Source organism: Apteryx rowi, unplaced genomic scaffold (genome assembly GCF_003343035.1).
Source record: "Apteryx rowi isolate R43461 unplaced genomic scaffold, aptRow1 scaffold_93, whole genome shotgun sequence".
Classification (NCBI taxonomy): domain Eukaryota; kingdom Metazoa; phylum Chordata; class Aves; order Apterygiformes; family Apterygidae; genus Apteryx; species Apteryx rowi.
Window position 1 is genome coordinate 842,983 of NW_020451238.1, and position 20,358 is coordinate 863,340.

General features: G+C 47.1%; 1 protein-coding gene across 1 annotated transcript in view; it reads right to left on the minus strand.

Annotated features, from left to right (window-relative positions):
• Nucleotides 1-3,228: 3,228 nt before the first annotated feature.
• The window catches only part of PPIL2 (peptidylprolyl isomerase like 2), a 79,766-nt gene continuing 62,636 nt past the window's right edge, over nucleotides 3,229-20,358 (minus strand). Inside the window, exons 16-20 of the mRNA XM_026091870.1 lie at nucleotides 18,531-18,587; nucleotides 7,435-7,507; nucleotides 7,239-7,301; nucleotides 6,566-6,705; nucleotides 3,229-4,795 (exon numbers count right to left, since the gene is read on the minus strand). Coding sequence (XP_025947655.1) covers nucleotides 4,702-4,795; nucleotides 6,566-6,705; nucleotides 7,239-7,301; nucleotides 7,435-7,507; nucleotides 18,531-18,587 — 427 coding nt within the window. The 3' untranslated portion in view covers nucleotides 3,229-4,701. The remainder of the gene's footprint in view (nucleotides 4,796-6,565; nucleotides 6,706-7,238; nucleotides 7,302-7,434; nucleotides 7,508-18,530; nucleotides 18,588-20,358) is intronic.

A 20,358-nucleotide genomic window follows, 5' to 3' on the forward strand; every position in this document is an offset into this window, starting at 1 on the left:
CGGCTGAGTCGCCCTTCTGGCTTGTTTGTTTTGAAAAGGTCTTTTTCTCGGTCACGAGACTGCTGCTCTGTTCCCTTTTATTCGGCGACACGGCGCTCAGACGCTTGCAGCCCGGGGCTCCGGCGCGCGCTCCCGCCCCAGGCGTCGCGGGGCTTTCGCCGAGCCACCAAAGCGGCGCCGGCAACGCAGCAGCAGCCGGGGAGGTCGGGGAGGGCTGCCGGGGCGGCGAGCGCTCGCCCCCGCGCCGCGCGTCCCGACACGGGGCAGCTCCGCGGCCCCGGCTGCTGGGCCGGAGGAATCGCTGGCCGCCGGCCCGGCCACGCGCGAGGAGCCCGGGGCGCCCGCGGGGAGCCSGTTTCCGGCCCCGTGCGATGCCGCTCGGTGCAGGCTCCCGCGGCGGCTCGGCCTCGCGCCCAGGGCGCTGCTGGTGGCTTCCCCGGGAGCCCCCCGGGAAGGCCGGGTGCCCTATCCCGGCACACGYGTTAGCCGAGAAGCTGCTCCCGGCTTCAGCGCGGCGGTAGATACCCGAACGACRCAAGCTGCGCGGTGTAGGAAGCCGGGGTGGATAAAGCAGCGATCTCCCTAAAAACCATCATCTTCCCTGTGATCTTCTCCCTCATCCCCACCACGGGGCTGCGTGGTGACCCGACCCCGGCCSCCGTCTCCCCTCCGGCCCGGCGGGGTTTCGGCGTGCCGGGGTCCCCGGARCTCACGGGAAGGAGCGGGGCGGCAAGGGTTCACCTCTCCCCCCACGGCCGCACCGGGCTCTCCGGGGCAGCGGGACGAGGGGTCCGGCCCTGCCTCCGGGTGGGATATTCCCCCGGGGGGCCGGGAGCGCCTGCGTGTTTACATGGGAATAGCGGTGGCGGGGGAGGCAGTTCCCTCCCGGCTCGCTATTTCCAGAGGATGAAGTCAGCGGCTGAGCTCAGCGCTGCTCCGGCGAAGCGGCGCACGGCMGCAGCCCGCAGCCCCCCCGGCCGCGGCGGGAGCGAGGGCTGTCGTGGGGGAGCGCCGCAGCGAAGCCCCCGGCTCCCCCCCCGGGGCTGCAGCCCGGTCACCGCAGCCGGCAGGGGCTCAGGAGCGGGGCCCGCTGCCAGGCGGGTGGTGGGGATGGGGACACCCAGCTCCGAGCAGATCCGGGTGGATTTTGCTGCCGTTGAGCTGGTTTTCCTGGAGCAAAGGGGCAGCGCTACCACCCAGCCCAGCCGCGGCTCCCGGCCTCTTTCCTCCCTGGCATCCCAGCGCGGGGCGCTTTGACCCTCCGCTGCRGCCGAGGTGAGAAACGAGCTTTCCGAAGAACGAGAGAAGCGAGAAATTCCCCGGACCTCTGCACCAGCCTGTGGCCCGCCCCGCGGTGACAGAAGCCGCAGCAAAGCTCGGAGGAAGGAGGCCGGGCCAAGGCCCTCGCCGATGCCACCTCGCCCGGCCAGGAAAGCCACTGCTTATCCTGGCTTCCTGCCCTGAGGGCTTTCACGGAGCGCTCAAAGCTCGYGAATCCTTTGCAAGAAGGACCCAGAGGGCAGGAAGGGTCCCTCTCACGCACCAGAGATTCGGTGCCCCCTGCGTGGTCACGTCTGGGGTTTCAAAGGACGCCCGCGCAACGCGGCAGCCGCCCTGCGGCGGGCAAGGCCTCTTAAGGATTTTCTTGGAGACCTTAAAACGCAGAGCCTGGCTCCAAGCGACCCGCAAGCCACGGCTCTACRGGAGGTGGCACCAATACAATCTACCATGTGACATTAAAGCAGAGCAATTGCTTGAATGAGCTCCTGCTTCCAAGAGAGTGGGTTGTGGCAATTTAAATCAGCGGGGAACAGGTGAAATTAAACCAAAGAACAGTATTTTGGGKTTTTTTTTGTTCCCCTTGATAAATACGGAAACAGAACTGCAAACTGTTAAATTACTACCGTTTCCCACATGGGCGATCCTATGCTCCTTGCGGGGCTGGGCTGAATTCACACCAGAAAAGCAGAGGTGAAAAGCTCCGCATCGCCTGCGAGCGCCGGGGCTTTGCACGGCTGCACAGTGAGGAGCAGCCACGGGCTGCCAGTCCCGCTGCACCTCACTGCCTTCGCGAGCACGTTTCGTGCCCGGGGCCTTCGCTGCTGCGGCGCAGGATCTCGGGAAACGCTGCTGAATTTACCCGTCAGCCAGTGCCTTTGCTTTTCAGCAAAACCATTCAGGTACAGAGCAATGCAAAGTAACAGAGGATTCATGTTATATATATGTTATATGTCTGGCCACCTGAGCACTGACTGCACTCATTGCACTGCAAGGGCTTCTGGTTCAAATCCCAGCCAAGCTGCTGACTCGGCACACGGCCTTGGCCAAACCACTTGACTTCCCGTGCCCAACTGCAACATCCTGGTGGTGACAGACCAGAGCCAACTCCTCCCAGCCGGTATGCTATCGAGCACTAGTGAATGCAAATGAAGAAAGGTTGGGAAAGTACCAGCAGCCCAGCGGGAGAACACGCTTAAGGTCAAGTGGTGAACAACATCTGAGCAGCTTCACCTCTCCTTCCTGAGCTTGCTCCAGCACAGAGAATGGGCCATTAGAGCAAAACGGAGCGGGTTACACTCAGCCCTTCCTTGAAGCCAGGAAACTGTTCTCTCTTTTCTGGCAGATGTTTGTCCTGGTGGAAAGTTGCAACAAAACGGGTAGCGGTAGGACTGTGCTCGGAAGGCCAGGCCTTCTGCCCTTTGCAAGGCAGTGGCCCTCTTCGGACCACAGCGCTCGTTGCCAAATGGCTCGGGTAGCAGGGAAAGCGGGCAGTTACCTTTGCAGCCTGCTGCTGCTAGAGGAAACTGCCGTTCGTCTCAGTCTGTCACAAGGACTCTTGCTGATAGGAGTCCTTGCCACACCTCTGCTGCCTTCCTTGAAACCACAAGCTCCTTTCTTTCATAATAATCTGCATTTTAATCTATTTTAAAAGCATTTTATTCTACTCTTATGGATTTCATTAAACTATGCCTGTGCCAACTTTAGCAATACTGGGAGCTTTACAACTCAAAAACATGCTGAAGCAGAAGTCAGACAGAAGGGATCAATAACAATTTATCAGGAAAGGGCCAGTCCCAGAGAGGCAAGAAGTTTCAGGAAGACGCAAGAAACTCAGCTTGAGGAAAGTACCATCATATCCCCTGTTCCAGGAATCAAACATGTGTTCAAACTTATACATTGCAAGATGTTTCAAAACAACAAAAAAACCCTATTATTCTTTCAAACTAGTTTGAACTTCCTACGATTTAACAAAGATGTAATCATATCCGCAAAAATCCCAGAGTTTTTTATGAGCATCTTAAAAAGTAGGAATGAATCATTTCCTGGTAAGACAATCAATTTTGTAATGCCACGATCTTGGAAATGACAGTTGAACACAGTCAAAGGCGAGCATTCAAAAGAAAACAAAGGCATTTAATGCAAAACATGTTACCAAAAGTTTTTACAGCAATTTCATAAAAATGGAGACTTCTCTTAAAACACAAAAGCACTGATACAAATGCACCAGTTATAAATCTGATTACAAAACTATCTCCTCAGCCATGTAGAGGTAGGGAGGGCATTTCTGTCACCTGAAAACACCTAAGATGAACTGAAAATGTAATGTTCTGGATCTAGCCTGCTACACCTAAATGATGGTAATGCACATGATGGCTTTGGATTAAAACTTCACAGGCTGGTGCGTCTCTACCCCACAAGGTCTTTATTAAGCATCCTAATAGTTTGCGGGTATTCAAGGCAAATATCCTAGACTCCTCTTGGCTGTATCACATGTGTTTTCTCTAACGATGGTGGCCCGATGTCGGGGCAGACTGCAGTATGTGTTCCCCTGCAAGGAGCAGGCTTTGGGGATGGTTAAAATAAACCCTGTGAAGTTGTTTCTGCTCCTGTTCAGTTCCTCTGGGCTGTAATCTCTGGAGCCAGCGGGCAGGTTTGAACTGATGTGTCCTGGCCCCTTGGGCTGCCACAACGGCTCCGGCAAGGCCAGCGACGGGGAGCAACCAGGGGCACCGGGCGCCCGGGCAGCTCAGCTGCTTCCCAGGCTGTCACAGAGAAACGGGGCAGATGCAGCTCATTTTGGAGAGAGCGAGGAGGCTGCATGGAGACAGACAGCAGTCTGGGGCCATCCCGGAGGCACAAACAGCAAAAGACAGAATTGGTCCTTGTTAGGAAGCAGCAAAACAGAGCTTGAAGAGAAGGGAAGCCCTGGGCAGGGCAGAACAAGCTGGAGGCCTCTCCTCCCCTCGGCAAAGCAGACCAGGCGCTTCCCCGACACGTTAATTCATTCGTTCAGCTGGCAGATGGGGCGCATCTGGAAACGATTACCTGAGAAAGGAGCTCATTCACCAGCGCAGCCGCCCGTGGAAGCGGCGCCCGGCGAGGCAGGGCTCAGCCTGCCCTGCCGCCAGCCAAGCGGAGCCAGGCCGCAGCGAAGCCCCGCGGAGCAGCGCTGCCGCTCCCCGCTCAGCAAAGCGGCAACAAAAAGGCCTTCGAGGAAGATGCAGTTGGGGGAACGCAGCGCTCTCGGAAACAAAGCCGCATTAACCAGCCTGAACAAAGCAGCAGTTTTCTTCCCCGGTGGAAGGGCAGGCCGGTGCCTTCCCTCCCCAGGACAGATTGTCTGCGGGGCTCTCTGGGGACACGCGGGAGGCCGTCTCTTCTTTCTCGCTGTGCTGCTCCGGTGCTAGGCTCCTCGCTCTGCTACCAGGAGCTGAAGTCCCCAAAGCCTGCGCTCTTTTTCTCTTTCTTCGCAGCTGTGCTGGTTGAGGGCCCGTCATCTTCCATACTGCGCTTCCTAGAGCCCGAAGGAAAACAACGCTCAGGGCCTATTTACTGCTCAGTGGGAGCAGGCGGCCGGATTCCCTCCCTCTCCCGGCGCAGCTCCCCCGGCGCCAGCCCACCACCTCCCCAGCAGAGAGGAGCGTAAGCCCCGTGCTGACACGGGAGCCGCAGGGGCTGCGGATGGGGGCTTTTGGCTTACTTAAAAAAGGGGAGAGCGTGTCAGTCTGCGGGGATGGTTCAGGTCCTGGGAACGTGTTCACAACGCAGCACAGCTCTCAAGGCTGCAGCTGAAGACCCAAGAGCTGTACGCTTTTAGTACAGTCACTATGAAAACTTGAGGCCACAAGCTCTTCCCTCCCTTCTTGCCTGTGTTTGTGGCAGCAAAAGGATTTACAGGGAACTAGGTGTAAAGCAGCTGGGCAAGTTTTTCACATCCTTCCCCGTTTCCTTGGCATGGCCTGTTGCAGTTGGTGCTGCTATTCCCAGCCTCTCTCAAGCAGTTTGTAAAACCCACGGAAATGCTACATGGCCAGGTCACGTACTCTGGTTTTATCATCAGATATCGGTAGCCAACAGGGAAAGCCTGAGCCCAGCAAAGGCCTGCTAGGGACCAAGCTCCCAGTTTCCTGGCAGGCTGCAATGAGTGAAGGACTAGAAGCTTAAAGCTCCTCCTATACTACTTGGCCCTTTCCACAAAGCTGTCATATCTGCCAACTTTGCCTGGGTTTCCTCTGTAACTACAGTGCAGAATGACAGCAATTTTAAGCTTAACATAACATTTTAAGAGACAAGCAATATTTTGTAACTGAAATGTTTAAATGACATACACATCAAACTGATATAGGGGCTCACACATTTCTGCGCCTACAGACATGCAAATGCCTGGACATCATGCAGGCACATACAAGCTGATTAAGCAGGTGTGCAGATCTGTGCACACATGAATACATGCCTTTCCGCAGCACACAGAGGACAGCATTTTTGCAAATACTTTTACAGATGGCTGCTAAAAAAATCTAGACCACATTTATTTTAATTTATCCAGAAGCCATGCTAAGCTGCTGCTGAGGCAGAATTCTGTCCTGTCCTTATGGAAGCAAGCAGTGCTGCCAATCCTGGCGGGTGCACAAAGGYGCTCTGGGAGACGATGCCCCAGGACGAGCCTGAGCAACCTGCCGGGCACCCCGGAGCTGCGAGCCAGGCGTCCTGCGCTCCCACGGCAGCCCTGGCAACCCACCCCCCGTTCCGGCCATTTCAGTTGTGCCGGTACAACTGTTTGCGGCTGCACAGTGAACCGGACCGGCAGACCAATATAAGTTTAAGGCAACTCCTTTGGGCAGGGGAGAAGCGGCCAGAAGAGACATTTCAGGAACAGTGGCCTTCAGAAATAGCTGCAGAAGGGGAAGAGAGGCCAGAATTAAAGATGATGGGGGAAGTGACAGTACAGTTCCCCCTCAAGGACTTCTGTGCTGTGGAAATGTATCTACAGTTGTGAAGTCAGTACATCCATGCTGTTATGGACCAGCTAGGTCACATTCAAATGCTAAAGAAGAAACAGAAGCTCACTTAAGTTTTAATCTTGAAAAACAACAGAACTAGAGGGAACTCTGGCTGTTACGACTGCACGCAAGCATCTTTGCACAGCCTGCTGGCACAAAATGAACATTTGGCCTGTTAGAGAGTCCCGGTGAATAGCTCTGAGCAAGAGCACTGGGCAGTGTTAGCATCCTGCAGCAAAGGCAACTGAAGCACTAAGCAAAGATCAGCCGGGCAGGGAACTTACGCTGCAGCCATGTTAATGTATTTTCCAATCCCCTGCCGGTAAGTTTTAGGAGTCTGGATCTCTTTCTTTGGCGGGGCTACCTCAGCTTTTGTTTTGGCTGCTTCTTCTTCTAGCTGGACCTTTTCTCTTTCTGCAGCAACCTGTAGGAAGCAAACAACACAATCTGTTGCAAGAGCGAGTCAAGAGTGAAGAGGCAATGCCTACAGCACTTTGAAGCTTTAAAACACTCTAAAATAGCAAAGWGCACTGTTGTGATTACAGGGCATGCTTTAGAAGCCAGATCTCCAGGGCAACTACAAATGGGCTGTCTGTAGTCATTATGATGAAGCTCATCTCTTCCTCCTCACCCGCAGCTCCCCAGCACGTGCTGCGGGCATTGGGAAGGGAAGCCACGGTAAGCAGGATGGAGCGGGAGCCCTGCCAGACCTCTCCACCGAGACAGCAGTGATGACTCTGGCATACAAGGCCTTGCCAAATGGCAATCACGTGTGTAAGAGGGCTGTCCACACTTAGTGGGAGGCAGGAAGAAAGGCATGGGACACAGGAAGAAAACACATGTGAGAAGCAGGGATTCTAAGAGGGACCAGTTAGAATAAAAAAATCAAAGTTACCAAGTTACAAAGTCCTGCAAAGAAGGGCTTTGGCCTATCAAAAAAAATAATTCTACCCTCACCTGGGCATCTGCTTCTTCATATGGATCAACAAAAACAGTCGTTGACTGAATTCGTATTTCCTCCTGGGAGCAGAAGAGAAAAAGAGCAATCAGAAGCTGCTGTTCAAGCTCTGTTTCAGAGAGGGGGCAGCGGGGTGAAGTGCACCGTGACAAGGGTTCGCTCCTTCCTGCACACCCCCTTCCATTTCTGAATTACCTTGGGACGGTCTGTTTTCGGGTCACTTTCCACATTCTCCATAGCAGTCAGAGTCTCAAAGCCACCAACCACCCTAAAAAAGATGAAGGACACTATTTCCAGCTGTGATACTAGATTCAAAATATTCCTGCACCTTTACAGTCTAATAGATCTATTTTCTGTCCGTTACTCTTTCAGATTATCCAGGCTTTTAAACCATCATCTTTGGGGAAGGAGAATCAGCAACCATATTTGGAAGACTTAAGATAACCTAATTCAATGGGGAAGGTAAGGAATTTTTCTCAAATGTGGGATTTCAATTTAAAATTAAACAGAACATGGAAGAGTCAAATATTCAGAGCCAAAGCAAAAACATTTGTCTAAAACCAAATAGCTTTTCTGGTGTACACAGACCAGAAAGACAGAGAAAGAGCAACTGTACACAGCAGTCTGGGCATGAAGACACAAACCCATTTCTAACTGGATTCACTTGTTAACTTTACAGCCATCCCATTTGGAGCTCATTTCCTGCCCCCCATGAGCTTTGAAAACTAAACCAACAGACTTGGTCAAGAAAGCAAATATTTTCATCAACTTCTGATTTTTAACTTCTTTTTTATTGTGCATCAGACAGAAGAGTGCTATTAGGAAGAAAGGGAATTGTAACTATGCTTTGGCATTATTAGAGAGAAATGATAGAGCTGCCAATAACGACATTAATCATGCGGGAAGCGCAGGAGCACACGGATCTTGCCTGCGAGCTCTCCGAAGGCTTTGGGAAAGCAGCAGAGCATCACGTCACAGCCATGAGATATTGCTGGGACCCTTCTCACTGCAGGTTTTATTTGGGAGGACATCAGAGCCCTGGTCTCTGATTTTTCAAGTCAGATATCCAAATACATGCTTCAAGCTGTTTAGGCTGAAGAATTTCTGGACTGTTGCTTGTTCATTTTCAAAAATGTGTGGAACAATGGGAAAGTTCCAGAAAAGGATATTTTAAAAGGATAAATGGGGTGACCCAGATAATTATAAGCCTGTCATCCTGGCATCCATCCCAGCAAAATAATGGAATAGTGGAGACAGGACATGATTAAGAAAGAAAGGAAATAAGTAACGGCAATCAACAAGGTTTTGTGGAAAACAGATTCTGTCAAACAACCTTCTATCTTTGAGACAACAGATGTGGTTAATAGGGATAACAGTGTCAGTGGAACAGACTTCTGGAAGGCGGCTGATATTTTGATTGAGAAACCAGAACTATATGAAGTGAACATAGCACACATTAAATACAAAATTGGCTGACAGGTGTCAAAATCTAATTTTAAATAGGAACCACTGAGACAGTATGTTTCCAAAGGGGTCCTGCTGGGATCAGATCTTGGTCCCAAGGTATTTAACACTTTTATCCACATCATTGTCCCCAATTAAGTTTGCAAACAGCTATACTTAGAAGAGCAGTAAATAAAGAAGAAGACAGGCCATTGATGCAGAGCAAACCAGATCAGGTTGACCAGAAAGGCAGGCTGCAGCTGAACATCTGCTTTAATATAGCCAAACGCATGGCCGGGAACCAAAAACACAGCCAATATGAACGGCTGTGGGACAACCAGAAGCGACAGCTGCTCTGACGAACACCGATCCTGGAGCTGGAGAAGTCTGGGGCTGGGCCGCGAGCTCTGCTGTGCGGCTGGTGCGGCCGGCTCCGCCGCAGACCGCCTGCTTCCCCACGTAGACCCCAGCTGTCATGGGCCAGGCAGCCCAGCTGGTGGGGACCTGCCGGGCAAGCTCCAAGCGAGGCAGAGCTCTGTTGGACCCTGCCGTGCTCCCCAGGACATCTATATGCTTCTCCATGCAAACATGATAACTTGTGCCACCTTGATACTGCCATAATATACAAGAGCAAACCTGAATTTCTCTGCTATGGAATTTCTTTAACAGTAATTTTCACTCAGATGAAACAAGCCATTCTATAAATTCTGAAAGAGTTTTATAAAAAACATAATTTTCTACATTAAAGTATTAAGCTCAAATTCTTATATGCCTTTATGAGGTCTGTGCTCAGAGATATTCATATTGCTAATGAAAAATCACCATACAATATGTGTAGAGTAAGTATTTTATTATCTAACTCTACTTTTATAGCAATGAAATGAGCAATAACTCAACTTTTTCAAATATGGATACCTCAATTCAAACACACACCATATTCATGGGTACTTGATGAATTTATGCGCTTCTGTTATAATACCTTGCTCTTACAGGTGTTTCGCAGACAGGCAGCTCTGTCCAGCCCCAACACGACAGTCCTCCTGGCCAGCAGCCTCCACTAGTGCTGGTCTCTCCACGGACCCAGCACAGACCAGAAACCTCCCTCCTCCCACTCCGCACCACACTCTTTCCATCCTTCACGTGCTCTTTCCAAGAGCTGCATCAGCCAAACACAACAGATTGACCACAGCAGCCTGAGAGGCAGGTGGGTCCTTCGCATTTAACACCTCGCACGCTATGTGCGGTGTCACTGCCCCTCACTGCGACTCATCGCAGCGCCGCTGGGAAGAAGAGACGCCAAACCAGACCGAAAAGAAAGACCGGTTACAGAAAATAAAATGATCCAAGTTAGAAAGGGAGCTACTAAATACCTGCCCTGCAGGCTCTGTCCTTGCTAACACTTTGTTGCTGTTGCACTACTACTCCAAACCTCTCCTTTGTAATCCCGAAGGGTCTGTCAATAATCTGTAATCAGGTCATGACTTCTAAGAGCAATTAAAAAACATTTATGCAAGCTAGAACAGACTCATTCGTTTGCAACTGGAGGTAGCACACTGGGGGAATTTTTCCAGAGCTGCACAGGGCTTTAAAATCCTGCATGAACTTTCAAAAGTTCATAACAAACTCAATTTTAAAATCTTCCTCCAGGCCAATATCAGATTCATTTACAATACCGATGATTAACACACAGTCTAAGATACATTCACTGCATTTTAATTGTCCCTAAAGCAAACTCCTGATTTAATATTGGAGGATTTTCTAGCCAACAGCTCCATTCATTATCTTCTCGTATGTTTTCATTTAATTAGGTTCTGATAATTTGAAATAGTCAGATCAGCTATGCACTGGAAATCTCAGTTGAGTATTCCCTCAGCCCATAGCTAGACCTCCCACAATATTAGCCTAATGCATTTTGGTGATGCTCTGAAATCTTCATTCACTGTGCTAATTAAACATTATTGGGAATACTTTGTCACGTGAACATTTTAAAAGGCTGTGATTAACATGGCATTCAGAGGTCATAAATAAATGACCTAAATACAGACTATCTTGACACAACYATAAAGCGCTGAGGGGGAAGAAGGCAGAAAGTTGTTACGCTCAAGGTGTTTTGGTGGCTTTTAGCTCTACCATTCTGATGCCATAAAATAATATAAGTGGAAAGCACTAGTTAAGACTTTTTATGGACTTATGCTGTTTTAATACCTTCTATCATTTTTGTTGCTGTGGTAAAGTTTGACTTGATGTAACAGAATCTGCACCTTGTAGCAAAATAAGATGTTAAACAAACTCCACTCAAAACTGAAGGCATGTCCTGCAGAGAGGGAGAAAGTGCTCCAGGGATGCAAGGCCCCAGTGCAGGCTCCTGTTCTGCCCAAGCCTTCCTGGTCATCGGGAGCATCAGCACTCTAGCTAAACGTCCACCCTGCCTTGGGCCAGGCTATCAGTTTGGTGTTCCTGCCCTCYTCCCACAGAGATATGATGGCTCTCTTATGGCAACAGTTCCCCCAAACCCAGCGTTGGTTCCCTCTAGAAGCTTTCCTTATGTTCATGAATTGTTTCTGGCAAGGGTGCTCCTCACTATCTTTGACCACAWTTAATGGCACGATGTCCTTCTCATGTCACTGGAGCTATGGGCCTGTAGGGCATATCATTCCCTTTTCTTCTTAGCGGCTTGGCTCTAAAATGGAAAACTGCATTCTTTCATACCCCTACCTTCTCTAACCTTTTGCACAGAGAGTATTTCTATGCATATTACAGTGTCAGCACAGTGAAGACTCAGTATCAGTTTATGTCTTTAGACACTGCCATAATACCAACAAATCATAAAAATGAATTTGTATATGACAAATTTGCTCAGACAAGAGTTATGGCCAGAGGAACTGGAAATAGTTTACTAGTCAATTTTGTTAGACTAGCACTTGGAAGCCTTGTCAAGGATCAGGCCCAGCTGAGCTAGGTGTTTCATCAGTAAAAATTAAAATCCAAAATGGACAACACCTAATAGCAAAGGTTACCCATCCAGTAAAAACGGAACTACACATTAATCAGGGCACTCATCAAGATGCAAAAAAATAAATATTCCAACTGAACTCGTGAAGGATTTTGCAAACTTTCCTCTGATTTGCCTAAGTGGGGAGACAACGATACATACGCAGGCTCTGAAAACATTGTATGTTGGCATTGTCAAATCTCATGATGTTACATTGCAGTACTAAAATCAGTATGACAAGATACAATGTGTCTAAGCCAATGCACTGACATCCATTAAAAAAATTTCTCCATCCAGAATGACAAAACAAACACGCTACATTGAGAAGTTTTGATGATTCTTTGCCTGTCCCACAACACATACTATGGGCTTAGAAAGAAAGGCTCTCACACATATAGCNAAAAAAAAAAAAAAAAAAAAGCCTGTAGAAGTTATATGTGGAAAAGACCATCAGATAAGTACATCAAAGCATGCAAAAAATCTCTAAGAGAGACACTATTAAATATTACCCTAACTAACTTTGTACAAAAAGAGATAAAATCTGTTCTATGAATAAATCTGAGTCCCAACATAAGGAACTCTGTATATAAATAAATTTCATTACAACCAAATATAAACTCCAGAGGTTCGGACCAATACCCCTTCCTCCCCTTTACATCCCCTAAGCGCATGTGACTGGTCACACTGTGTTAGCCTCTCTCAGTCAGCATCAGCTGTGCTAAGTTTGGAGCACAGCAGAGAAGGGGGGGAGAAGGGCAGAAACAAGTTTAACCTCTTCCACTGTTTCAGGCCTGCACAGGCACCACTATTCATTTCGTAAGGYGTCATTCACACCTTGTTTTAAATTGACCGAAGAAGCTTTGGTAAGGTTTAAGCAGGTGTTCAGATGACAACCTGCAATGAAAAGGAAGGCACCTTCAAGACACCATTTACATTAGAAGAACTCCTGAAACRGGTTTGCTGTTTGCTTCCAGGAGATGTTGAACAGAGAAACGATGATCTCAACTATATATTTAGCTCAGCCTCTCTCAGACAGCTTGTTGTATTTTTAGTGGAGCTTGATAAATGTTGCATTACGCTTAAGCATGGATGACGAGGTAGGTACATTTAGGTTTTTGTGTTAGCATAGTAACAAAAGCACAAATCCACCCTTACTTGTGCAATTCTGATTTCTTGAAACCTGGACTGGGTAGCATTGGAAATCTTTACATCTCAAATTTACAGATGTTATTTAAAATCTTACTTCCTGTTATGGCTCCTTTATGCAAACTGGTAAACTTGTCTCGTAATCACTGCCAATAGCTTTGCATGAACCTTAAGTGAAATACCTGGGGGAGCTCTATTCATTTGCAACATGCCAAGCAAATTTTCACTGCTACATTAGTTAATGCTGTTCCCCAAAGAAAACTGCGACTCCCTAGAAGTCTCACAGACATTCACACATAGACTTCCTATTTCTCATGCTTTTGTTTAGAAGAATTATAAGAATTAAGCCTTATGCAATGCTGGCGATGGCAGTGGTCCAAGATGATAGAGTTTCCTGGCTAGCAGACAATACAAGAACAATGTCTGGACTTTTCGGGGKGGGGGGGGGGAAGCTTTAAACGAGAAACAGAAACCAGAAGGAAACTTTGTTTTGTAAATACATTCTGCCCTCAAGCTTACTTTTATAAAAAGAGTACATGTATTTACACACACACACACAGAGAACAATATATAAACAYGCACAAACACATACACTCACTTAGTACAACATGTTTTCTATGAATACACCCAATCTGAAACCCAGCAAACATTTCTGACCTGCAACAAGGATGCAGTCAAAACATCTCAGTATCTCATAAGGGCTTAATCTAGAAGGTGAGACAAGTAATGATGGCCACTGAAAAAACAGAACAACTTGAAAAAACAGTATTTTGAAACTAGACTCAACAAATGAACTTGGCACATAAGGATTTCTCTGCTTTGGCACAGGGTTCCTCTTCAGAGATCATACAACTGTCTTGAAAACTGCTRCGGCCACTAGCCCAGCTCTGGCAGCACAGCGCCCGCGTGCTACGGCACACCACTGCGGTGGGGGCCGCGCGGACGCCTCTCACTTTCCCCCCTTGTTCTTCACTCCTGTCCTGGTGCCTGGGGAGCAGACTCTGCAGTGCAAAATTACACCAGACTCCCTAAACAGATCCAACAATATGATCAGCTCTTCTTTTCCTGCCATACAATTTCTCTGTTCTTCAGATGTACTAAAGCAAAAGAGCAACCAAAACATGAGTTTCCCAGCTTAGAAGGCAGTGAGGTTTGACCAAACGATACAGYGAGTGTTACAAATGGAAACGGACCCCATGCATTATTTAACTATACCTACATGRCTGAATAATGCATGGCAGTAGTTATAAGCAGCTAATCACTTTAAAGGATAACAGTTACTTTTATTGCTCTGTTCTCCAGAACCGCAGTACAGAACCTCAAACAGGCTAAGGCATATTTAATACAGAATAACGTTTATCCCTGGAAAGACAACTGTCTCCCACAAAAGCATCTGGCAAGGGGAGGAGGGAGCAAAAGAGAAGCTGAAGTTGACTGCATGTCAGCTACAGGAGCATGCCTCCACTTTGACCAAGTCTGAGGTTTCCCAAACCACCTTGTTCATTATTCCTGGGAACATCCGAATTGAGGAACGAGTGGTAGAAATCTCCAGACAGTTAAAGATCTGTGTAAGACAGATACAAGCAGCCACATACAAAGTGAAAAACCGTCCTCCAAACACTCTTCTCCTGCCTCCGTCACCACATCCCTTTCTCAGACCTTGGCAAACACAAGTGCTGCTCTAATAAACACGCTGAGCTGCTGCGCTGACCACTTCCAGCTTTGTCAGTCTGCCCACACCACTTTGCTCGTGTCTCCCTCTCTTGCCCTGCTTTTATCACACCACGTACCCGCAAGCCGCCTTCGCTCGCGAGCCCGCCAGGCCCTCCTCATCCTAAATCTCACCCACAATTCTCAGATTGATCACTTCTCCCYTCCTGCTGATCAGGACGCCTCCGTCACCTTCCATGATGATTTTAAACAYGCAGTTTTCCATGCATCCCTTTAACCTTGGAATGGGCTCCCCAAAAGCATCCACAAAGCCACTTCACTTTTCTTGAGGCTTTCTTTTTCCTTGGTTCTCAAGAAAGTACAAGCTTTTAGGTGAAAGGGAAGCTGAAACGGGTCACTAGTGTAACTTCCTTGTATCTGTATGCAGGCTCTTTTCTACTCATATGGTCAGCTTTCTGGGACAGAAATGATCTTTGTTTCCACCTTTAAAGGGCCAAATGTACTATATCTCTGATCCACAGGCACTATGAGCCACTGGAGTAATAGAAACATAATAAAAACACAGACAGGATGGGCTTGCAYCTAAATTTCATAAAGCATGCCAGTGACAGACAGTAATGTTAGCCTAAACTGGTGTTTTTGGCTGTACCGTCCCTGTGGTTCATGCAGCAGTTGAATTCTCAGTTGTTGCATGCATAGGAGAGACCACCCTGGCGCAGCAGCACGGAAGAGCACCGGCAGGACCTGCCCCGTGCAGCACTCGCTTGGAAATGGCTTCATCCACTCTGTGCAGAGCAAGTACCTGCTGGTTGGTTTACATTATTTAGCTTTCTAAATTAAACCTCTTACCAGGCAGCTAGAAACCAACAAARGCCACCAGTTAGTTTTCAAGGTAATTACAGCATTCTCTAAGTCAGGAGAAATGGTAATTACTAGAAATGGTAATTACTAAGTTAATCGAGGCAGCTCCGCTGGAGCAGGAAAGCCACGCAGCACCTCCGAGGGAAGGCATTCTCTTCTCACTCGCTGCCTTATTCTTTGCTCCCTTTCCATGCCCAAATTATCTCCTTTGGTTTCAGTAACATCTATCAGCATTATTGCCATGGTGGGCACCACTCTCAGGACACAATTCCCTCCCTGTCCCGCAGCTCGTGGCTTCTCCTGAGGCTTAAAAAGTCCCCTGCCCAAAGCCAGACACGTGCCACCTCTTCCCAGTCCTGCTGCCTTCAGCTCGTGTGGTTTTCAAACATGCTTAACAGACGAATGTCCAACTCTTATTAACAACTACCGTTCAAAAGCTGGATTTCAAACCAGTGGGGACACAAATAAAATGCAGTTCTTGAGAGAAGGAACTTTTCAGTGTCTTATCCCACACAGGACCAAAAAAAGAAAAGGGGTGGGGGGAGAATGGTTGCTCTTTTGCCCTTTTCTGTTCTTCTCAGAAGTATGAAAAGCCTCTGCAAAGTTATGTAAAGATTACAAACAGGTCAAATTCTGCTCTCCAAGACACATATGTGAAATGCACTAACATGAACCAGAGCTGCACAGAAATAGCTGAGGGCAGAGCTGAGCTCATAGAGAAGATTCAGAAGATTCAGATATTAACTGAAAAAAGTAATCCTCAGATCTACGTGAAAGTCACAACAGGCCAGTAATCATCCAGTTAGACAATCCAATTTAACAGTCATGGAAACAAAGAATTCTGATTTCATGGGTTCGCTCTATTCTTAACCCTAGATATTATTCCTAGATATGCTTCCCAGATATTATTGTACTATACAGTGTAAGATCAGATACAGGCACCAAATCCTGGAAACACCCAGGATCTAAAATAGCAAACTGAAGCTGGAGTTTCACTAAAGATATAATCTCGAGTCTTTTGGCTTTTATGGCCTATAAAAACAAATACAGGTAAAAACAGCTACAGGATTTTCATTGCAGAATAGAAATCTTGAAATCTGCATACATTGAGCTTCTATATTAAATCTGTAGGTAAATTCGATTATTCAGGTATTCAATTTGTAGRTAAGTAAGGGAAGACAGGAATGCACCTATCCTGGCATCTTCATTTTTGACATTCTTTGAATTAATCTTTTTATGTGCAAGAGAGTCCAGGGTAAAATTCACTTGGCCTGTGTTTAGATGAAGATGTTATTTTTCACATAGGGAGCCAAACATGGTTCTAAGACAACACCTTTTATAAGGGTTTTCCTTTGTATTTTAAACTAAGAACATTTCCACTGAAAYGTTCTCTGAAAGCAGCACCAATTCTTTATGGCGACCAAATTCAGGTTTCTGTAGTGGCAACGATAATTCAAGAATGAAGACAGTCTTTGCTAAAACTGCCACTGGATAATCTTTGCTATACATTTAAACAGAGTAACCTGTACTCAAGTACTCCTCTCTAACTGGCATTGCACAGTGTGAAACATCATTTGAGCTTTTTTGCTCATGAGGTGCTTGAGATGTCCTGCAGAGCGCGAAGGTTTCTGGGAGCACGTTCCCCACACTGCAGGAAGCTCTGCCACTCTCCACATTCTTTCCCGGTGAACCGCGGTGGAGCTGGGGCACCCTYGGGAAATAGTGCATGGTCGGACTGCAGGACGCTCAGTGAAGCCAGGCTGCATCCAGAACTGCAGAACTGTCACATTTTCAGCTGAGCTGTCTTAACCCAAAAACTAGTTGACAAGGTGGCAAGCTCAGGTTAACAGCATTACCATATTAGATTTAATGGGATTTTTGCAAGGAGACTCAAGTTGTAGCTTGAGTGAAATTGCAACGAAGACAAGTCCTAAGATACCGGTAATGTAACTCCTGCAAGAATATACTCGCTCTCAGCTTTCAGTATTAGAAGGTGCTTTATTTATCTGCTTTCACTAAATGACAAAAGAACTTTAAATTTTGCTAGGACAGACTTGAGAAAGGAAAAAGAAATATAATTCAAAGAGAGTAATTACTGCAGAATCAGTATCAGAGCTAATGGCACTACTATAGTTGTTTAAATGAAGCCAACTCTTGCCTCAAGAACTTGCAGGCAGAACAGATGGATTAAATATATCACTTTCATCGTACAGCCCTATTGTGTAACACCCAGTCAAAGTAAGCAGCATATGCATTTATTTTCAATTGCTGCTTTTCAAATGGATAAAATTAGGGAAATAAAAAGAAAATCATTTAAAAATGATTGTAAAATCCCTGGGAAGCACCAATGAAGCAGACTAGTAAAACTCCCCGTCCTGTCACCACACCAAGGCATTTGTCAGAACAGCTATGCACCACTTAGTAAACACTATAATCAGGACTTGTACCTGCAGCAGGAGAAGCAAAGAGCAAACAAGTACATTCTTCTCTCTGTAATATAAAGATTTTGTAATATATTCTGTAATATATACCTTGATCTGTATCATGTGAGGGCTTGAGCGGAAAAGGCTTTTGGGAGTACTGCAGCGGTTGCTATAAAGGATGATGTGAAGTTCCCTTACTGCCTTGGCATTGCTAATATTTTTGTGTACGTTGATATACATATATGTACACGCACATATATACCAATGATAAATGTCACGGATAAAGAATGAAAGAGGCCAAAAGACCTAACCTATGCAAAAGCCCTGTGCTCTACCCCGCGATGAAGAGCAGCCCAGTCAGGACTGACTCACTGGTTGACAGATCCTAAAAGGATGAAAGCAGCGTTGAAGAGGGAAACTCTTGTGTCTCAGCAATTAGTGTGCACAAATATTAAGATGATTGGTTACAGGATGCCGATTACTTTGTTCCTGACTCCCCAGAGAGCCACACACAGAAGGGAAACTCTTAATAATAAGGCAGTTTACAGAGGTGGGAGGATGGAAAGAGACAAAAAGCAGAGTCTGACGCCTGGCACTGATAAGAGGTTGGCCATGTACTCCTGACCAAGTGAACTGGTTGTGAGCTATGATTTTGCTCCAGTTCGATTGCAGAAGTCACCAGATTCTTCTCCAGGCTTCAGACCCACCAGGCAGCATGTCTGCTACATGGCGGTTCGAGATCATCCCTCACTTACCTTCCAAACACTGTATGCTTCTTGTCCAGATACGCGCAGGAGCGGAAGGTGATAAAGCTGGAAGAAAGAGAGACGTAACACTTAGCATGTTATCTGCTTGAGGCTCAGCTGCAGCCAGCTAGGCTGAGAAACAGGGAGCAGCCCCCTGCGAGGAGCAGGCCCCTCTCCCCTCCGGCAGTCCTGTGGACCTAGCAGCTCTCAGCAACTCTGTTTTGTGGATTCATCTTGGATTTCTGGAGTTTGGACTTCTCATTTTTATACTTTGCTAACTTCCTTCAACAGTACTGCGAATAGTACTCCAGCTCACTGCAGGGCAGTAAGACCTGGTTCCTGCTTGTGAAGTACATCTCTCATACATGACTGGGATTTTGTATCCAGCAAACACAGTTATATAACACAATAATCACCTGCCAGTGTAAACTTTATTTTTTAGGATAGTTACTTTCTGCATTTTGATTCCATTAAATTGGCCTGCCCATAATCCATTTCTCTCTAGAACCAGCAAATCTGTGCTTCAGTAACAAACATGATAGAAGAAAATTTAAAAGTGTTAGAAGCAGAAAAAAAAAAACCCTGAGAAACTTGGACTTTTAATAGATTCTGGTTTTATTTTTAAACCTACACATGGGAACTAAAATACCAAATCCAAAACAACCCTCACTACTAAAACTCTTCTCTAAAGCTAACACTTCTTTGGAAGACTTGGACTGCAAGAGTATGAGACAGAGGTTTCCACACTGCGGTTTGCAGACCACGATGGTCTGTGTTGGCTGGACGGGTGGTGCTGGCTCTCCTCCCTGTCTCCATCTGTTACGCTACATTAGAGACAGCTAAAAATATATAAACATTCCAGAAGCACTTTTCCATATAAGCAACTGCCTCGGGAAGTTATATGATTGCAAATAGGAGGGGCTGCAATCTGCCAGACAATCTATTAAGATGTAGCTTGCCCTAGGAAAAGCTTTGAGATGCTGTGGAGAATACAAACTCCTACACAGGGCATACATTAAATCTTAGTCTTGTGCACGTGCTCGGTGCACCAGTTTATCCAGGACTTAGATTATCAGGTGATCAAATAGGCAATATTGTAATAAAAAGAATTGAGCCATCAGAGCAGTCAAAATAAAATAAGGCCAATGGAATTAACCTAATTCCTGCTGATCCTGGGGGAGAGGTCTCGAGCATCACTCCAGCTCTGCTTAGGGCCACTTGCACGTACTTGCATTGCATTAACTTTACGCAAGGAACCCACCTCGTTCTGCACTGCAGTGACTATCACCTACCCGCAGAGCTCTTCACCCGGTTCCTAAGGTAACAACAGTTGTCAAAGTTTTTAAACATTGCCTAGGAAGTTTTATAAATAGGGGCCAGCTGGAGTCTCTCAAACACTTCACATATAAAGGAATTTCACATTCATTTACAAATTCTAGGGAGATAGGTGATCACGTTTGCGATGGCAGATGACGCAACTGAATACAGCACATCACTCCTGAACAGTCTCGGTATCTTCTGCTTCCTGGATCCTTTTTTTGAAGCCTCTACTCTCCCCTAACTTAGCACCTGAGTACTTGCAATAAAATTCAAACCTAAAATAAGCTCCACAACAATGCAGTCCTGCACACTGCCCAACACGTGTTTAGCCTTAAGCACGTGAGGAAGCCTATTAAAGACCCTTAGACTAGCACTTGTGTTTAATTAAAGTTAGTCACACCACTGCACGATTTCCAAGCTATAATAAATCTCAGCACCTTGGAAGACCAGCCCAGAATCCCCTCCCTCGCTCCCCAGCCCCGACATGCAGCACTGCGTGCTACCCACCCAGGCTCGT